This window comes from Erpetoichthys calabaricus, chromosome 15 (genome assembly GCF_900747795.2).
Source record: "Erpetoichthys calabaricus chromosome 15, fErpCal1.3, whole genome shotgun sequence".
NCBI classification, from domain to species: domain Eukaryota; kingdom Metazoa; phylum Chordata; class Cladistia; order Polypteriformes; family Polypteridae; genus Erpetoichthys; species Erpetoichthys calabaricus.
The window spans coordinates 51,021,965-51,040,057 of record NC_041408.2 but is presented as its reverse complement, the minus strand read 5'-3'; the positions used below and the strand labels follow the sequence as shown (position 1 = coordinate 51,040,057).

General features: G+C 43.2%; 1 protein-coding gene across 2 annotated transcripts in view; it reads right to left on the bottom strand.

The window, feature by feature from the left end:
- pcnx2 (pecanex 2) overlaps positions 1-18,093 on the bottom strand; it is a 295,416-nt gene that overhangs the window by 84,630 nt on the left and 192,693 nt on the right. For both annotated transcript variants that reach the window (XM_051919361.1, XM_051919362.1), the window contains one exon: positions 6,981-7,196. In XM_051919361.1, the coding sequence (XP_051775321.1) occupies positions 6,981-7,196 (216 nt within the window). The remainder of the gene's footprint in view (positions 1-6,980; positions 7,197-18,093) is intronic.

Genomic DNA, 18,093 nt, shown 5'->3' with positions numbered 1-18,093 from the left:
GTGTCACACAGAGCTCAGTACTTGGACCTTTACTGTTTTCACTTTACATGCTTCCATTGAGAACTATCATTAGAAAGCATAACATTAATTTTCACTTGTATGCAGATGACAGCAAATTATACTTTCTTTTAGACCAGATGAGTTTCTCAAATGCTGTCCTTAATTAGTTGTGTCTGTGAGTTAAAAGAGTGGATGGATGAGAACTGCTTGTCTCTGAATACAGAGAAACAGAAATCTTAGTTATTGGAGAGAATGATGTTGACCACAGGAGCATACTATCACTTTTTACCTTGGTTAGCATCACCCTTATTTTTACTGAATCAGTGCACAATTTAGGCATTTTCTTTGACACTAGCATGTTGTTTAAAACTTGTGTTACAAAAGTGTCCAAAAATTGGAAAAATTAAAACATTTTATTAATATGCAGGATGTTGAGAATATAGTTAATGCATTTATTTCTAGTAAGATTGACTACTGCAATGTGTTACTCACTGGCTTTTCAAATAATTCTTAATGCAGCTTTCAGTTAATTCAAAATACTGCTGCAAAAATTATTACAAGAACTAGAAGGGGCGAACATATAACCCCAGTCCTCAAGTCCTTACATTGGCTCCTGGTTAAGCTTAAAGCTGATTTCAAAATTCTTCTTTTAAAATATAAAGCCTTAAATGGCCAAGGTCCTGCTTACTTATCTGAACTTATCATTACTTACAATCCTGAGCGCACATTAAGATCAATAGATGTCGGCCTACTTACAATTCCAAGGATTCATAAAATCACAGGAGGAGGTTGAGCTTTTAGTTACATGGTCCCAAAGCTATGGAATGATCTGCCTCCTAATATAATTTAAATCAGACTGAAGACTCTCGACTTTAGTCTAGCATACCCTGACTAGAGCTGCCGATTAGCTGTTCATATTGCATTTCCATTTCTTAGTCATTTCTAGAGAAACGTAAGTACAGTAAGACCCCGCTTAACGCGGGGGATACATTCCAAGAAATCCCAGCACTAAACAAAACAGTGTTAAACAAGGTCATCTTAACACGTAAATAAAGGGGATAGGTGAAACATGTATAATTAAATACTTCTTTAGTATATTAATTAATTGCCAATATCGATTTTTATTCATAAATCATTCATGAAAATCAAAAATACTCGAGTAAAAAACATAAATTATGTTTGTGGTGAGGAAGTTTTCCTCATTTGACACTTTTTGTTTCTTTGTGAAGAAGTCATATAACGTGGTTTGCCTTTTTCTGTGTAGTTCAGCAAGCAATTGTCGATAGCAAGACATCGCATCAATGACACTTCATCTTGTCTTTGAACTTCTTGCAAAATTTGGATGGTTTTGTATAAACTGATCCATAATTTCCGTAATAGTGGCTAAACTTTTTTTTAGAAAATCCGCTGAAAGTTCCTTTTGTTCCTCATCTTCAGAAATGCTAATTTCGCTAATTTGGCGTTCACCTGCTTCTAATCGTCTGAGCACCTGCATTTTAGTTTCCAGCGAAATGCTTTTTCTTGTCACTTTACTTTCTTTTTCTTTGCATCCACTCATTTTAAAACTAAAAAGGGATAAGTGTTATTTATTACTGTACAATAAAATGTTATGTTTATAACCTTACACAATAGCGTTGATGACCAATCATAAATGAACAGTGACGCAGCAGGCATACATACGTAAGGTACTGTACTGCACTTATATCGAATGCGCTGCGAGACTGCAAGCGAGTATTGAATCAAGTCGTGCGATTGTGGTGAAAACCGCACTTTTATGTGACTACAAAAAGTGAATCAATGAAAAATTAGAATTAGAAAAAAAACGCATAATACCAAAACAGCGTTAAGCGTGATCTTATTGTAATCCAAAATTTATAAACTGTTCCTAACCCCTCTCTGTTGTGTTTCTCTTCTCGGCATCTCGATGTGGCACTTGGTGACGCTGCTCAGCTACCAAGCTATTTCTCCTGCCCACGGAAAAGTCATCTGATTTAAAGGAGCACTGGAATCATCAGATGGAAAGAATCGGCCAGCACAGACTCCACTATAGAATGACCTGCCAGCTCAGGGTCTCCAGGTCTGTAACTCTGACTGACTTTGATGTTCTCTCTTATAATTTCCTTCTCCTCCATTGCCAACTGCCCATAATTCAACAATTAATGAATGGACAGACATTGTTGGTTTCCATTTATGTTCATCAGTTTCTATGTTGTTTTCTGTGCATTTTAACAAACCTGTGTCTTTATATGAGCTAATTCTGAATTTAGTAATTAGTGTAATTTATACAGTGCCTCCATTTTACCTAAATATTTGTTGCAGTGCTCTGTGCTTGTACTCAGTGAAGAGTGATATACAAAAATAAGTCGTATTGTATTCACTGGAAGTTGTTACTGTGCATCATTCAGGTGGAAAATGTTGGCTAGTTGATATCAAAATTACTGCTAATAAAGGGGAATCCATCCATTATCCAACCAGCTATATCCTAACTACAGGGTCACGGGGAATCACCAAACAAATATAACTAAGAATGGCTCCCCAGGCCCAGGAGGGTTGAGCACCACTGTTTTATGCACTATACCGACTGATAAGTCTAAAACATTTTTCTAAGTGAATTATATTTTCTTTCTCCATTGGTCAAATGAAAGACCAGAGAGCACAAGCCACACTTTTGAGAGGACAGGTTTGTGATTCAGCATCATAGGTAAATAAACCAGCTACAAAAGCAACATTTCTTCCCCGCTGGCATTGTTGCTGGAGGGGCCCGCTGAGTGTGCCTTCCTTTCTCTCTGAGGATTGTAAAAACACTGTCACATTTGTGAAGAGATCACGGGGCTAATGGAATGCGGAGAGACAAAGGAACTCATTCACCTAATGCAGAAGAAAAAGCTTTAATTATCCCACCGTTGCGTTGCCGTGTTCAGTCTTGAGGCTCGTTTTTAAAGGACTCATGTGACCTGCCTGCACGCTACTGTCATGTGACAAATCACACACACACACACACACACTTGGGAAATGCACAGGACTCTGGGTGGGGCTCATAATGACTTGCTGCTTGACCAGAGGATTATTTCATTAATGCCTCACAGCACTGGTGTTTGTATTTGTGCATACTGTCAATATTTTAAGAGCTTTTAATGTTCTTTTATTAATAAACGACAACAATTTAGCATACAGAGTCACACGCGTATAGTACTCCATGTGCTCAGGGCTGGTTTCACCATTTGGGTAAGGGTGGCAAAATTTGGGGGGTGGGGGGGTACTTTTTTTTTTTTTAATTACAAACCATGATTTTTGTATGCTGGTGATGCTTGAGTCAGACCTTACTTATGGTCTTGCAAATCCCAGGATGCACCACGCTTAGCTTCCCCGAGGCTCACTTTATGCTGAACGTCCTTGATTCTTTGTTTCCTTCAGGTTGAGGTTTATAATTTGACTTTTGTTTTTGTACTGTTTCCACTTCAGCAAATCTGATCTTTACCTCAGTTTGAATAAAAAAATTCTCAGCAACCCTAACAATGGAGAGTAAATGAGCCCAAACAATGTATTTAAAAGAAATTGTTTCTAGTTTCGTAGAGATGAAGTCAAGAAAAAAAGAAGTTTTAAAGTTCAGACTTTGTGTGTTCTCCCTGTGATTAGCTAGTGTCCCGTCTAGGGACTGTTCCTGCACTGCACCCTATGCTTGCTGGAATAAGGTTCTACCCCCCCCCCCCCCCCCCCCCCCCACCATTAAGTAGGCTTAGAAAATGGTATGGTATAATTGTAAAAAAATGTAATTAAACATTTTTTATTAGCTTTTAAAACCAATACTCTGTTTATATAATGAAAGTATCGTCAAGCAATTAACCTCCATTCATCCATTTTTATAACCTGATTAAGAGAAGAGCGCACATCCTAGCTGGATCGAAGATAATTTATTACCCGGCTGGGACGCCAGTACGACAACGCAGACAAAGTGGCCAGCGGGACAGGAAAATATTTTTGCACTTGGCCGGTATGAATTAATAAATGGAGTAGCGTAAGGCGAGAGTAGGGAGCTGTTCCATCCCCTATACACCAGGTGGCAGTGACCCTCATATAACAACCCAGTCGGCACACCTGCAGGGGTGCTTGGGAGATGTAGTCAGGAAATGCAGCCCTGTAGGGGTCCCTATGTGCCGATAGATGGCGCTGTCGGGAGAGGACCTCCCTACTTTCTTCATAGCCCAGAAGTGTTTCCAGGAAGACATGGCTTTACACCGGAAGCATTCTCGGGTGCAGCTTAAAAAGGAGCCCGCTGCCACACATGGACGAGTAAGGGCAACACTCAACAGGAGGTAGTAAGGAGGAAGAACTGTTAGTTTATCGTGTATTTTGTATTATTTTGGCTGATCTTTGGAGAGGTGATTCTTGAGAGGTGTGGTTTTTGGAATAAAAATCCTTTATTTTATTCTTACAATGTTTGGTGTTTTACTGTATCTTGGGCTTGAAGTTCTCTGGTGCCCCCTTGTGGTCACACGTGGTTCTTCTGGACAGGGTGATAAGTCTATCCTAGCAGTCATCAGCTGCAAGGCAGGAACAATCCCAGGACGGGGTGCCAGTCCATTACAGAGCAATCACACACAGGCCCCCTAACCTGCAGGTCTTAGGACTGTGGGAGAAAACTCACACAAGCACCTGGGACATGAACCTGGTCTTCTTATTTTGAGGCAGAAGTACTACCACTGCACCACCGTGCCACACAGCGTTTAACTGCTTTATTATTATTTATGTTGTTATAATTACAGTGGATTCAGACCCCTTCAATTTCTGCACTCTTGATTGTGTTGTAGATTTAATTCTAAATGGTACAATCTGCCATTTTGGCCCATCAATCCACACTCCATATAACACATAATTACAAAGTGAAACCATGTTTTCAGAAAGGTTGGCATATTTGTAAAAAAATAAAAACTGAAATCTCACATAGACGTCTTGAAACCCCTTAATTCAGTACTTTGTAGAAGCCCCTTTTGGCAGCAATTCCAGCTACAAGTCTTATTAGGTAAGTCTCTAGAAGCTTCCCACACTTGGATTTGGGAAGTCTATCCCATTCTTCCTCTCAAGTCCATTAGACTGGATGAGAAGTGTCTGTAAACTGCCATCTTCAAGTCCCCCCACAGATGTCCTATGGGGTTTAAGTCTGGGATTTTACCTGAAACACACAAGTACAGTAAGAGACTCATCCCCAAGGTATTCCAGCGTTGTCTTGGTTGGATCCTTTAGGTCAATGTCATGATGAAAGGTGAACCATCATCCCAGTCACATGCACTCTGTTCTTCTAGGACCTCTCTGTGTTTGGGTGCATTCATCCTTCGATCGGTTCTGACCAGTCTCCCTGTCCCTGCCGCCCAGATGCACCACTATAGGAAGATGCTGCCACCATCATGCTTCACTTCAGAGATGGTGTTAGGCAGAGGGTGAGTAGTGCCTGGTCTTCACCAGACATAGTGCTTGAAGTTTTGCAAAAGAGTTCAGTTTTTGTCTTGCCAGAGCAGACAATCTTTTTCCTAATGCTCTCAACATGCTTTAAAAGCCACCATAATCCTTCTACTTGAGAGTGGCTTCCCTTTAGCCACTCTGCCATAAATGACTGATTGATGGAGGTCGGTCCAGCTGCAGACCTCCGCAACCCTGCGATTCAGTAGCTCTGCTGGACAGCCAATTGAATTGCAGATTTTTGTCACCTGGTTTACAAGACTTGAGTCAGATATCTCCTCCCCTAACCCTAATCTTAACCACAGTGACATATAATACAGAGCGACTGCCTCCTTAATGGAGTGGTTCTCTGGAGGTCCACAGCTAGACTCTATTGGATTGATGGAGAGTGCTGCTGAGATGGTCATCTTTCTGACAGTTTCTCCTATCTCAACAGAGGACTTATAATGTTCTGTTAGAGTGATCACTGGGTTTTGTGTCACCTCCCTGACCAAGGCTCTTCTTGCCTGGTTACTTATTTTGGCCAGATGGTCAACTCAAGGATGAGACCTGGTAGTTCCAAACTTCTTTCATTTCACAATTCTTGAAGTCACTGTGCTCCTGGGACCACTCAAAGCTTTAGAAATGGTTTTATCCCCTTGCCCTGATCTGTGCCTCACCAGAATTTGATCGTGGAGCCCTACAAAGAGTTCCTTGGGCTTCATAACTTGGTGTTCATCCTGACTTGCACTGTAAATTGTGGGAACTTCTATCCATAGGGACACATGTGCCTTTCTGAACTGCCACAGGTGAACTCCAGTCAAGTTCTCAACACACCCCAAGGAAAAATAAGGCAAGCAGGATGCACGTGAATATAATATGGACAGCCACAGCAAAGGGCCTGAATACTAACATGAATGAGAGGTTTCAGTTCTTGATTTTTAATACTTTTGGAAACCTTTCTAAAAACATTCACTTGTCATTATGGGTTGTTGAGTGTAGATTGATTGGGAGAAATGGCAAATTTAAACTCAATAAAGGGGGCAGAAAGTGAAGGGGTCTTCATACTCAGTGAATCCACTGTAGGTTGCTTTTGTACTGGAGGGACCCTCACGTATTGACAAAACGTGTACACAAGTTAGCTGAGGACCATCTCAGCTAAGGAATAGGGGACAGATTTAATAATTTAAATAGTGCCCAAACATAATGTTGAAGTTAACACCTGGAAGAAACACAAATAAAGCACTGATAGAGAAACTGGCTTAACCGAGCTTGTTTTGATTCTAGAATAAGAAATAACAACAGTCCCACAAGAATTCTGTATAACAGCACAAACATTTGGAATTTTAAAAATGGTGGACATGTTGTATGGAACACAAATGTATGCACACTATTTAAAACAGACAGGTAACAAAGAAGGAGAGAGCAAGGCAGCTTAAAAAGACATCTTGTGGCTTTTCTTTGTTGATGACAATTTCTGAACAATTGTTCTATGTTTCTACATGCCTGTTGTTCAATTGTAATTGCTTGAAAGTGAATTACATTACCTCTAAATTCAAGCCCTCTCAGCTGGAAGGTGACCAGACCATTTCCAATTTCTATTAAGTGAACAAAAGCGTTCAAGTAGTCTGAAGCGAGGATGAAACAATCGCCAGAACTGTAGTTTCCCCAGCGACCAAGTAGCAGGTCTCCGCACAGCGACTGCTGGAGTGAGCGAGTGAGGTATTCATAGAAAATTGAGTTCAGGTTATTGTCATCGCAGCCTAAAATGAAAAAGAAACCAAACAAAATATTACAAAGAATATACTGTACATAATCCAGCTGCTGCTCGTTGGCTTCAAGAACACTGCAACAATCTGGACGAGAACAGACCATTCAGCCCACCAAAGCTCGACAGTCCTGTCCACTTAATTCTTTTAAAAATAACATCAAGTCAAGTTTTGAAGGTTTCTAAAGTCCTCCTGTCTACCACACTACTTAAGTCACTTATTCCAAGTGTCTCTGGTTCTCTGTGTGAAGAAAAACTTCCTAATGTTTTGTGAAATGTACCCTTAGCAAGTTTCCAACTGTGTCCCCGTGTTCTTGATGAACTCATTTTAAAGTCACAGTCTTGATCCACTGGACTAATTCCCTTCATAATTTTAAACATTTCAGTCCTGTCACCTCTTAATCTTCTTTTCCTTTAAACTATAAAGGTTCAGCTCTTTTCATCTTTCCTCATAACTCATCCCCTGTAGCCCTGGACTCAGCCTAGTTGCTCTTCTCTGGGCCTTTTCTAGCACTGCTATGTCCTTTTTGTAGCCTGGAGACCAAATCTGCACACAGGACTCCAGATGAGGCCTCACCAGTGTGTTATAAAGCTTGAGCAGAACCTCCATGGACTTGTACCCCACACATCAAGGTGCTATATAACCTGATACTCTGTTAGCCTTCTTCATGGCTACAGAACACTGTCTGGAAGTTAACAGTAATGAGTCAACTAGTAATCAAAAGGCTGAGAAAAAAAAGAGTCATGTTTGGGAATATCCTCACCATGTTCTATTGGGGTATCATTGAAAGCATCCTAACCAGTTACATCACTGTCTGGTATGGGAAGTGTAACATGTCGGATTACTAGTCAATACAATGGATTGTGTAATGGAGATATCCTCATTGGAACACTCCCATCGAGAACATGTTCACAAAGTGCTTTACCCGTAAGGCCTCCAGCATTAAGGGGATCCCTCCCACAATCTTAATGGTGTGGCGGACAGCTGGGGCTCATGCCCAGTTGGGACACCTGGAGGATGGAAGAACTGGGAAAGGAGTAGTACCTTCCCTGGAACACGACATGGCAGTCACCCTGGTGGGTGTTGGGGCCACGGGAACAGAGCTTGGAAGCTCAACCATGTCGGGGCCCATGGCCACCACCATGGGGCACATGGACATTGGCTAAGCCCTGGATTGCAGCACTTCTGCCACACCAGGAAGAGGCCGGCATTGTCGTGCACCAGGAGAAACCCAGGACCCGCTGCACCAGCATAGTGTCTGACAATGGGTCCAAGGATTTCATCCAAATACTTAATGGCAGTCAAGGTGCTGTTGTCTAGCCTGTAGAGGTCTGTGTGTCCCTCCAATGGATATGCCTCCCCAGATCATCACTCACCACTACCAAACCGGTCATGCTGAACAATGTTACAGGCAGCATAACGTTCTCCATGGCTTCTCCAGACCCTTTCATGTCTGTCACATGTGCTCAGGGTGAACCTGCTCTCATCTGTGAAAAGCACAGGACACCAGTGGTGGACCTGTAAATTCTGGTATTCTATGGCAAATGCCAATTGAGCTCCACAGCTCTGGGCAGTGAGCACAGGGCCCACTAGAGGACATTGGGCCCTCAGGTCACCCTCATGAAGTCTGTTTCTGATTGTTTGGTCAGAGACATTCATACCAGTGGCCTGCTGGTGGTCATGTTGTAGATCTCTGGCAGTGCTCATCCTGTTTCTACTTTCCCAAAGGAGCAGATACTGGTTGTGATGATGGGTTAAGGACCTTCTGCAGCCCTGTCCAGCTCTCCTAGAGTAACTGCCTGTCTCCTGGAATCTCCTCAATGCCCTTGAGACAATGCTGGGAGACACAGCAAACCTTCTGGCAATGGCACATATTGATGTGCCATCCTGGAGAAGTTGGACTACCTGTGCCACCTCTGTAGGGTCCAGGTATGGCCTCATGCTACCAGTAGTGACATTGACTGTAGCCAAATGCAAAACTAGTGAAAAACAGATGAGGAGGGGAATGTCAGTGGCCTCCACCTGTTAAACCATTCCTGTTTTGGGGTCATCTCACTGTTGCCCCTCTAGTGCCCCTGTTGTTACTTTCATTAACACCAAAGCAGCTGAAGCTGATTAACAAGCCCCTCTGCTACTTAACTGACCAGATCAATAGCCCAAAAGATTCATTGACTTGATGCTATACTCTGATAAAAAAAAGTGTTCCTTTAATTTTTTTGAGCTGTATATAATCTTCCATTTTGGGAGTCAGAGACTAAATATGTCACACACATTCATTAGCCAGCTAAGATATTAGCCAGACTGTGGAAAGTAAGGGTGTATAATAAATGCGTCTGCAAACATTATATTGGTGACAGAGAGAGAGAGAGAGCAACAGGCATGTGCCAATTGCATGCATCAACCCCGTGTGTGAGGGAGAGCGCAGTCCAAGGTGAGGCTCGTCTCGTCGCTACCGCACCTCATGTTTCTCCCCTGTATTCAAACAGGAAATGCGCAAATTCAGTGATTTTGACTATAAAAATGATCTAAATTATTGGAATCATACAGAAAACAAATTTATGCACAGACCAGTGGACACATTTATTTTATGTTATCATTATTAGTTTTTTTTTCCTTTTCATGATGACAGGTGACCTGCCTCCCCTGACCGCACGCCCCTGCCCCACACACAGCTCCCCCCTCTCTTAGTATATAAAGGTACTCACAATGATCAAACGAAGGATCCTGTGGCACAACCTGCCACACAAAACCCCACTGTGTGACCGCTGGCAGTTAGGGTAATCTAAGCTTACACTCACATTATCACGTTTTCATTAAAAAACGAGCATTTTTAAACAACAATGCTCTCCAGCCACACTGGCGTTTTCACATCTTTTATGAAAGTATCTCTGCCCACATTAAAAGGACCAAAAATGCATACGGCAGTTTATTGCCTACACTGGGCATACACACATCAGTAAAAACAAGAAGAGAATTTCAGCTCACATTTACACACAGTGGCGAATACAAAAAACAAAAAAGGCAGATTGCTTTGTTGGGAGTGACGATGAGGTGGCACTGTTATTGAGACTAAGGCACCAGTATAAGGCAAACAAAGTGGCAGAGAAAATGAAATAGTAGAATCCAATCAGGGAAGGGTGACATAAAAAGTGAACCAATCAGACTGTGATTTGAGTCCACGTTTTCAAAACTCCCCGTTTTCACCCATCCACACAGCAACAGTGAGCCGTATATAGCAGCTCTGTAAGAGCATTTTTAGGATTAAAAACTCGGGGGTAGTGTGGATGAAAGGCAAAAACGGAGACTGATGTCTGTGTTTTTAAACAGAATTGTCGTAGAGCGAACATAGCCTTAGGGACCAAACACGATCCTTCAAAAAAGGATGACAGCCATACATCCAGCTCTTGGACTTTGAGCGAGGGAAAATTATGAGAATGTGGGAATACGGATCATCCTTCCATGACTTTGACATCGCCCAAACAGTAGTGGTCTGTCACACTTCAGCAGGTATTTGCATGCACTGTTCTGTGCCATTTGCAGCAATGGAGGCTTCTCACTTGCCTCCCATTGTGTTGGATACCCCTGACCTTGTACCCTTGGCATCTGTGACTGTGATGGTGCTGAGAATGTCGTCAATGGCAGGATGACTGGCATTGAATTTTGTTTTTAGAATAGTCCTGGTAAAATTTACTGCTACATGATGGATGGATTCATGTGTGGATGCATTATGGTGAAAGGCTCCATACAGATCCATTACCAGGTGTTATGGTATGGCGTGCTATTGGGTTCCACTCCTGTTCCCGATTCATACACATAGCCTATAACTTGACCAGCCTGAAATACATCACAGAGATGTCTGAGGCTGGAGTGCTGCCCTATCAGCACCGGCTCCCTGGTATACATTGTGACCACAAGGAGGCACCACAGAGCCCTGAACACCAGACACAACGTCACCAAGCACAGTGTATTTAGGGATAAATAAAAGTTTTTCCTTATTACTCAGAGACACGTTTACAGGTTTTCTATAACAATCCAAAACAGTATTTGTCATTAATAAAGTCTCCTTCTCCTCTTCCATCTCTGTTCACTCCTCCACATGAACTTTCACCCTCTGCCTCCTGACTCTTGAAGTTCCTTTTATATCAGACACGGGAGCACTTCTGGTGTCAAGGCTGGAAGCACTTCCGGGTCATGTGGAAGCTCTCTAAAACAGTGATGTCCATTTTTTACAACACCCCACTGTGGCACTCAAGGACCCCGACAGGATCACCCTTCCAGAATACAATATCCAGACAACCCTATTGGAGTCCATCCTGGGGTCCAGCCAGGGCAGCACTGACACCTTTTGTTCTGGGGGGACAAAAGATCCACTCATCCATTGTCCATCCGTTGTTTGATCATGCCAACTGGGACAGAAATCGAGGACTATCCTGGTCAAGTTGTGGGAGGATCTAGAAATTTGATCTTGTCCTTAAAGTTTATGATGTGATATGCGCTGATGAAGCTAACAATTGGGGCAAAAGCAACCTCAGCAAAATTATGGGTGTTCACATGTTTCTTACGGCAAACCACTCGAAAGGGTGGCATGGCTGAAAGGAAAAGATCAGCGGTGACATCTGATGAATGTCAAGCGCATTGCTGAGAGGAAGAAGAAGAACATCAGTGCCCTCTGCTGAGCGTCAAGTACTGGACAGAAAGACACAGACAAATGCCAGTGCAAACTGAGACATGCTACTGGACTCACATCAAAGTGGTAGTTATGATTGCAAAGTAAGGTGCAATACATTGTGAGGGCGCCAAAGAAACATCTCCCGAGTGTCACGCCAAACACGGCAGGCCCTTCATTGATGATGAAGGACAAAAGGTAAGACTGAATATACTGCACTGTTGATCCATTGACCAGTTGGTTAATAGTGTGGTTCTTCGACATGCCAGACATACACCATGAGACACAATGTAAGAATGACAACAGCAGAGAAATAAAAGCCGTCAAATGAGGAGATCATCAAATACAATTTCTGCCTATATGCAGACCTTGTTTTTATATGGTTGAAGAACACTACTGACAGAAGTTAGATTGGTGTTGTGCTCACTGTGGGACAGTATTTTTTTTTCCATGGTCACGTGTGCCTGGGGAACATCTTGGCTCTGCTAAGGTAAGCGGTACCATAATGGCCACCAGCGGTACTATCATTTCACCTAGCAGCTCCAAGAAGCCACTGAGTGAGAGCAATTGGCCTGACTGCAGCACCCAGAGCTGGCACTAGCCTTCTTTCAGGGGCTCTATAAAACCCTGTGTCACACATGTGTGAATAGGAGGGTGCTGTATGGACCAAGTGAAGGTAATTCCATGCCAGGCCAGGGAGTGGCGGGGTGCGCTAAACCTTCTTCTGTTGTCTCTGCAGACAAAAAACGGGAAAACCTGTCTGATTCAACCCTGAAGACAGCACTTCCGGTTCCAGCACCCCTAAGACCGCCATGTCCGGTTCCAGCATCCAGATGCACGTCACTTCTGGTTCCGGCGCCCAGAAAACTGTCACTTCTGGTTCCGGCACCCAGAAGACCGCTATGTCCGGTTCCAGCACCCAGATGCATGTCACTTCTAGTTCCGGCGCCCAGAAGACTGTCACTTCCAGTTCTGGTGCCAGAAGACCGCCATGTCCGGTTCTGGCGCCCAGACGCATGTCACTTCCAGTTCCAGTGCCCAGACGTGTGCCACTTCTGGATTCAGTATGTCATTTCCGGTTTTTACATTTAAAGCCGCCATTTTTCCAAACAGTCTTCAGTCTTGTTTCGGACTCCATCAAGGACACATCTGTCTTTACTTTCAAATCCATTGCGGCCAGGGAGATTATACTTTAAGTGTGTCGAGTCTGATCATTTCACACCTGATATTCCCCATGAGGAGCTCATTTGCTTTTGGACCCAAAACTTGACCTGGAGCAAGTTGTCCTACTCTATTGCCGAGCCTCACTAAGGGGAACCTTCTTCTTGTGAGCTGGCCAATATGCTGTAATTTTCTGTTGTTGGTGCCATTGAGCACAGGTTTTGTTTGACCCCGCCCCTTCCTGTCCAGCTGCCATAAAAACCCTGGGCATCAGGGAAGGAGGTGTCATTACCGGCAAGAGCAACCCACTGGATGGAGCTCCGTTAGAAGAAACCGCAACCTGCTACTTAAATTCCCACATACGGGATGCCCTCCTATGAGCATTTGGTCTTTTGCTTTTTGTTTGTTTTTGTTGTCCACAGACTATAAAAGGGACAACCCAGTTGGCACCCCAAAATTTCCTCACTGCTTTCAGACCTGTCCGTCCAGCACTAGGCTACACTTTCTATTAAACGCTTCTTGCACACGCATGTGTGCTGATTTTTAGATATTTTTTTAACCAATATAGAAAAAGGCCAAAAAAAAACCATCCTTTGAATGGCAAAGACTTGTATGAAGCTGCTTTCACAATAGACTTTACTTTTCATTCTTCATCCTGTCAGCTTGTCTGTCCCAATTACTGCTGCACTGTCACCATTTCTGCAATATTAAATTTAAGTCTGTTTCTTAAAAAAAAAAATCAGTCTAGCTATCACCAGTCATGTTCACTTTCTGAGATGAGCATCTAAATTATTACTACAGTGAATATGTGTGTGTGTGTGTGTGTGTGTGTGTGTGTGTGCGTGTGTGTGTGTGTGTGTGTGCCTAATGCAGGATTCAATGTCAAAGCCACAAAGTCACATTGACAATGACATTATCTACTGGAGCGCTGGAGAGTTCCGAGGACTAAGTCGCCCTCAGACTCGGTTATCTAGGAAGACAAAGTAAAGGTCCAAACTTGTGTTTCTGACAAAATAAAAACACACACACACCGCCCCCAGCACACTATCCCAACCACCAGCCCCTTTATCTCTCCCTGGTTTAGCCCCTCAGGGCCCACAGGGCGGCTTCTGCAGCACGGCTCCTCTTCTGCCTTGTCTTTCCGCCTCATCGTCCCAGCTGTGTCTGTGAAGAATCGAACTGGCTCAAATTACACAAGCCTCAGCAGTAAAACTACCAAAGGTATGTGAGGCTCAAGGAGCCTCATCTATCATCCATTTTGTGAGATACTGTAGGTCCAAAGTAGTAAGTGGATGTGGAAGCTAAGAGCAAAACAAAGGAAGCTGTAAAGACAGACGCGTCTCCTCCATTTCTTCAACACTTATTGTATCTCCACCCTTACTGAGGTGTGCCCTCTCAGGGATATCAGTATTTTTGACAGGTCCTTCGGCACTTTCTTATTTTATGGAGGTCTTTCTAGTGATTATTATTATTATTTGTTTCCATTATGACTGTGACGTCAGTGAATCACCATTTTGGACATTTGCTTCTCTAGTGAGCTCCACCATTTCATTACCATTGCAATGCACGATTGCAACTCATTAGGGCATGGCCTGGCATGGATTAGTGGCATCACTAGGGGGGGGTGTGGACTGTACCAGGTGACACCATCGGAGGCGGTGTCACCCAAGTGACTGTTGAGTTTAGCGGGCATCTCAGTCAGGATGGGGCAAGGCATAGAAGAATAGGGGTGAGAAAACCCATCCCTCGATACACTAGGTGGCAGTATCTCTGGGCAACGCTACCTGTACGGACACCCACAAGGCATGCTGGGAACTGTAGTCCCATGGGGCTGCCTGGACAGGTTCTGCCAGGGGGTGCTGCAAGGATCCCTGAATCCCAACTTTGTGGGGCTTCCATTTGACCCAGAAATACAGTTAGGTCCATAAATATTTGGACAGAGACAACTTTTTATTAATTTTGGTTCTGCACATTACCACAATGAATTTTAAATGAAACAACTCAGACGCAGTTGAAGTGCAGACTTTCAGCTTCAATTCAGTGGGGTGAACAAAACGATTGCATAAAAATGTGAGGCAACTAAAGCATTTTTTGAACACAATACCTTCATTTCAGGGGCTCAAAAGTAATTGGACAAATTAAATAACTGGAAATAAAATGTTCATTTCTAATACTTGGTTGAAAACCCTTTGCTGGCAATGACAGCCTGAAGTCTTGAACTCATGGACATCACCAGATGCTGGGTTTCCTCCTTTTTAATGCTCTGCCAGGCCTTTACTGCAGCGGCTTTCAGTTTTGTTTGTTTGTGGGCCTTTCTGTCCGAAGTTTAGTCTTCAACAAGTGAAATGCATGCTCAATTGGGTTAAGATCAGGTGACTGACTTGGCCATTCAAGAATTTTCCACTTCTCGGCTTTAATAAACTCCTGGGTTTCTTTGGCTGTATGTTTTGGGTCATTGTCCATCTGTATCATCTGTCCAAAGAATGTTTTTCCAGAACTGTGCTGGCTTTTTTAGGTGTTCTTTAGCAAAGTCCAATCTAGCCTTTCTACAGTGGGTACGGAAAGTATTCAGACCCCCTTCAATTTTTGACTCTTTGTTATATTGCAGCCATTTGCTAAAATCATTTAAATTAATTTTTTTCCTCATTAATGTACACACCGCACCCCATATTGACAGACAAAAAAAAGAATTTTTGAAATTGTTGCAGATTTATTAAAAAAGAAAAACTGAAATATCACATGGTCCTAAGTATTCAGACCCTTTGCTGTGACACTCATATATTTAACTCCGGTGCTTTCCATTTCTTCTGATCATCCTTGAGATCACCTTCATTTGAGTCCAGCTGTGTTTGATTATACTGATTGGACTTGATTAGGAAAGCCACACACCTGTCTATATAAGACCTTACAGCTCACAATGCATGTCAGAGCAAATGAGAATCATGAGGTCAAAGGAACTGCCTGAAGAGCTCAGAGACAGAATTGTGGCAAGGCACAGATCTGGCCAAGGTTACAAAAAAATTCTGCTGCACTTAAGGTTCCCAAGAGCACAGTGGCCTCCATAATCCTTAAATGGAAGACGTTTGGGACGACCAGAACCCTTCCTAGAGCTGGCCGTCCGGCCAAGCTGAGCTACCGGGGGAGAAGAGCCTTGGTGAGAGAGGTAAAGAAGAACCCAAAGATCACTTTGGCTGAGCTCCAGAGATGCAGTCAGGAGATGGGAGAAAGTTGTAGAAAGTCAACCATCACTGCAGCCCTCTACCAGTCAGGGCTTTATGGCAGAGTGGCCTGTCGGAAGCCTCTCCTCAGTGCAAGACACATGACAGCCCGCATGGAGTTTGCTAAAAGACACCTGAAGGACTCTGAGATGGTGAGAAATAAGATTCTCTGGTCTGATGAGACCAAGATAGAACTTTTTGGCCTTAATTCTAAGCGGTATGTGTGAAGACAACCAGGCACTGCTCATCACTTGTCCAATACAGTCCCCACAGTGAAGCATGGCGGTGGCAGCATCATGCTGTTGGGGGTGTTTTTCAGCTGCAGGGACAGGACGACTGGTTGCAATCGAGGGAAAGATGAATGCGGCCAAGTACAGGGATATCCTGGACAAAAACCTTCTCCAGAGTGCTAAGGACCTCAGACTGGGCCGAAGGTTTACCTTCCAACAAGACAATGACCCTAAGCACACAGCTAAAATAACGAAGGAGTGGCTTCACAACAACTCTGTGACTGTTCTTGAATGGCCCAGCCAGAGCCCTGACTTAAACCCAATTGAGCATCTCTGGAGAGACCTAAAAATGGCTGTCCAGCAATGTTTACCATCCAACCTGACAGAACTGGAGAGGATCTGCAAGGAGGAATGGCAGAGGATTCCCAAATCCAGGTGTGAAAAACTTGTTGCATCTTTCCCAAGAAGACTCATGGCTGTATTAACTCAAAAGGGTGCTTCTACTAAATACTGAGCAAAGGGTCTGAATACTTAGGACCATGTGATATTTCAGTTTTTCTTTTTTAATAAATCTGCAACAATTTCAAAAATTCTTTTTTTTGTCTGTCAATATGGGGTGCTGTGTGTACATTAATGAGGAAAAAAATTAATTTAAATGATTTTAGCAAATGGCTGCAATATAACAAAGAGTGAAAAATTGAAGGGGGTCTGAATACTTTCCGTACCCACTGTATTCTTGAGGCTTATGAGTGGCTTGCACCTTGCAGTGCACCCTCTGTATTTACATTCATGCAGTCTTCTCTTTATGGTAGACTTGGATATCGATACGCCTACCCCCTGGAGAGTGTTGTTCACTTGGTTGGCTGTTGTGAAGGGGTTTCTCTTCACCATGGAAATGATTCTGCGATCATCCACCACTCTTGTCTTCCGTGGACGTCCAGGTCTTTTTGCATTGCTGAGTTCACCATTGCTTGCTTTCTTTCTCAGGATGTACCAAACTGTAGATTTTGCCACTCGTAATATTGTAGCAATTTCTCGGATGGGTTTTTTCTGTTTTCGCAGCTTAAGGATAGCTTCTTTCACCTGCATGGAGAGCTCCTTTGACCGCATGTTGTCTGTTCACAGCAAAATCTTCCACATGCAAGCACCACACCTCAAATCAACTCCAGGCCTTTTATCTGCTTAATTGATAATGACATAACAACGGACTTGCCCACACCTGCCCATGAAATAGCCTTTGAGTCAATCGTCCAATTACTTTTGAGCCCCTGAAATGAAGGGATTGTGTTAAAAAAATGCTTTAGTTGCCTCACATTTTTATGCAATCGTTTTGTTCACCCCACTGAATTAAAGCTGAAAGTCTGCACTTCAACTGCATCTGAGTTGTTTCATTTAAAATTCATTGTGGTAATGTACAGAACCAAAATTAGAAAAAAGTTGTCTCTGTCCAAATATTTATGGACCTAACTGTACTTCCAAAGGGCTGTGCTCTAGCACAGGAAGTATTCCCAGGTATTCCAAGGTAAAAGAAGCCGCTCAACCTCATTCAGGCGAGTCAGAGTCGGGCGTGGAAGAGGACAAAGCTTGTGTGGAGGAGTGAGAGGAGAAGAAAACGG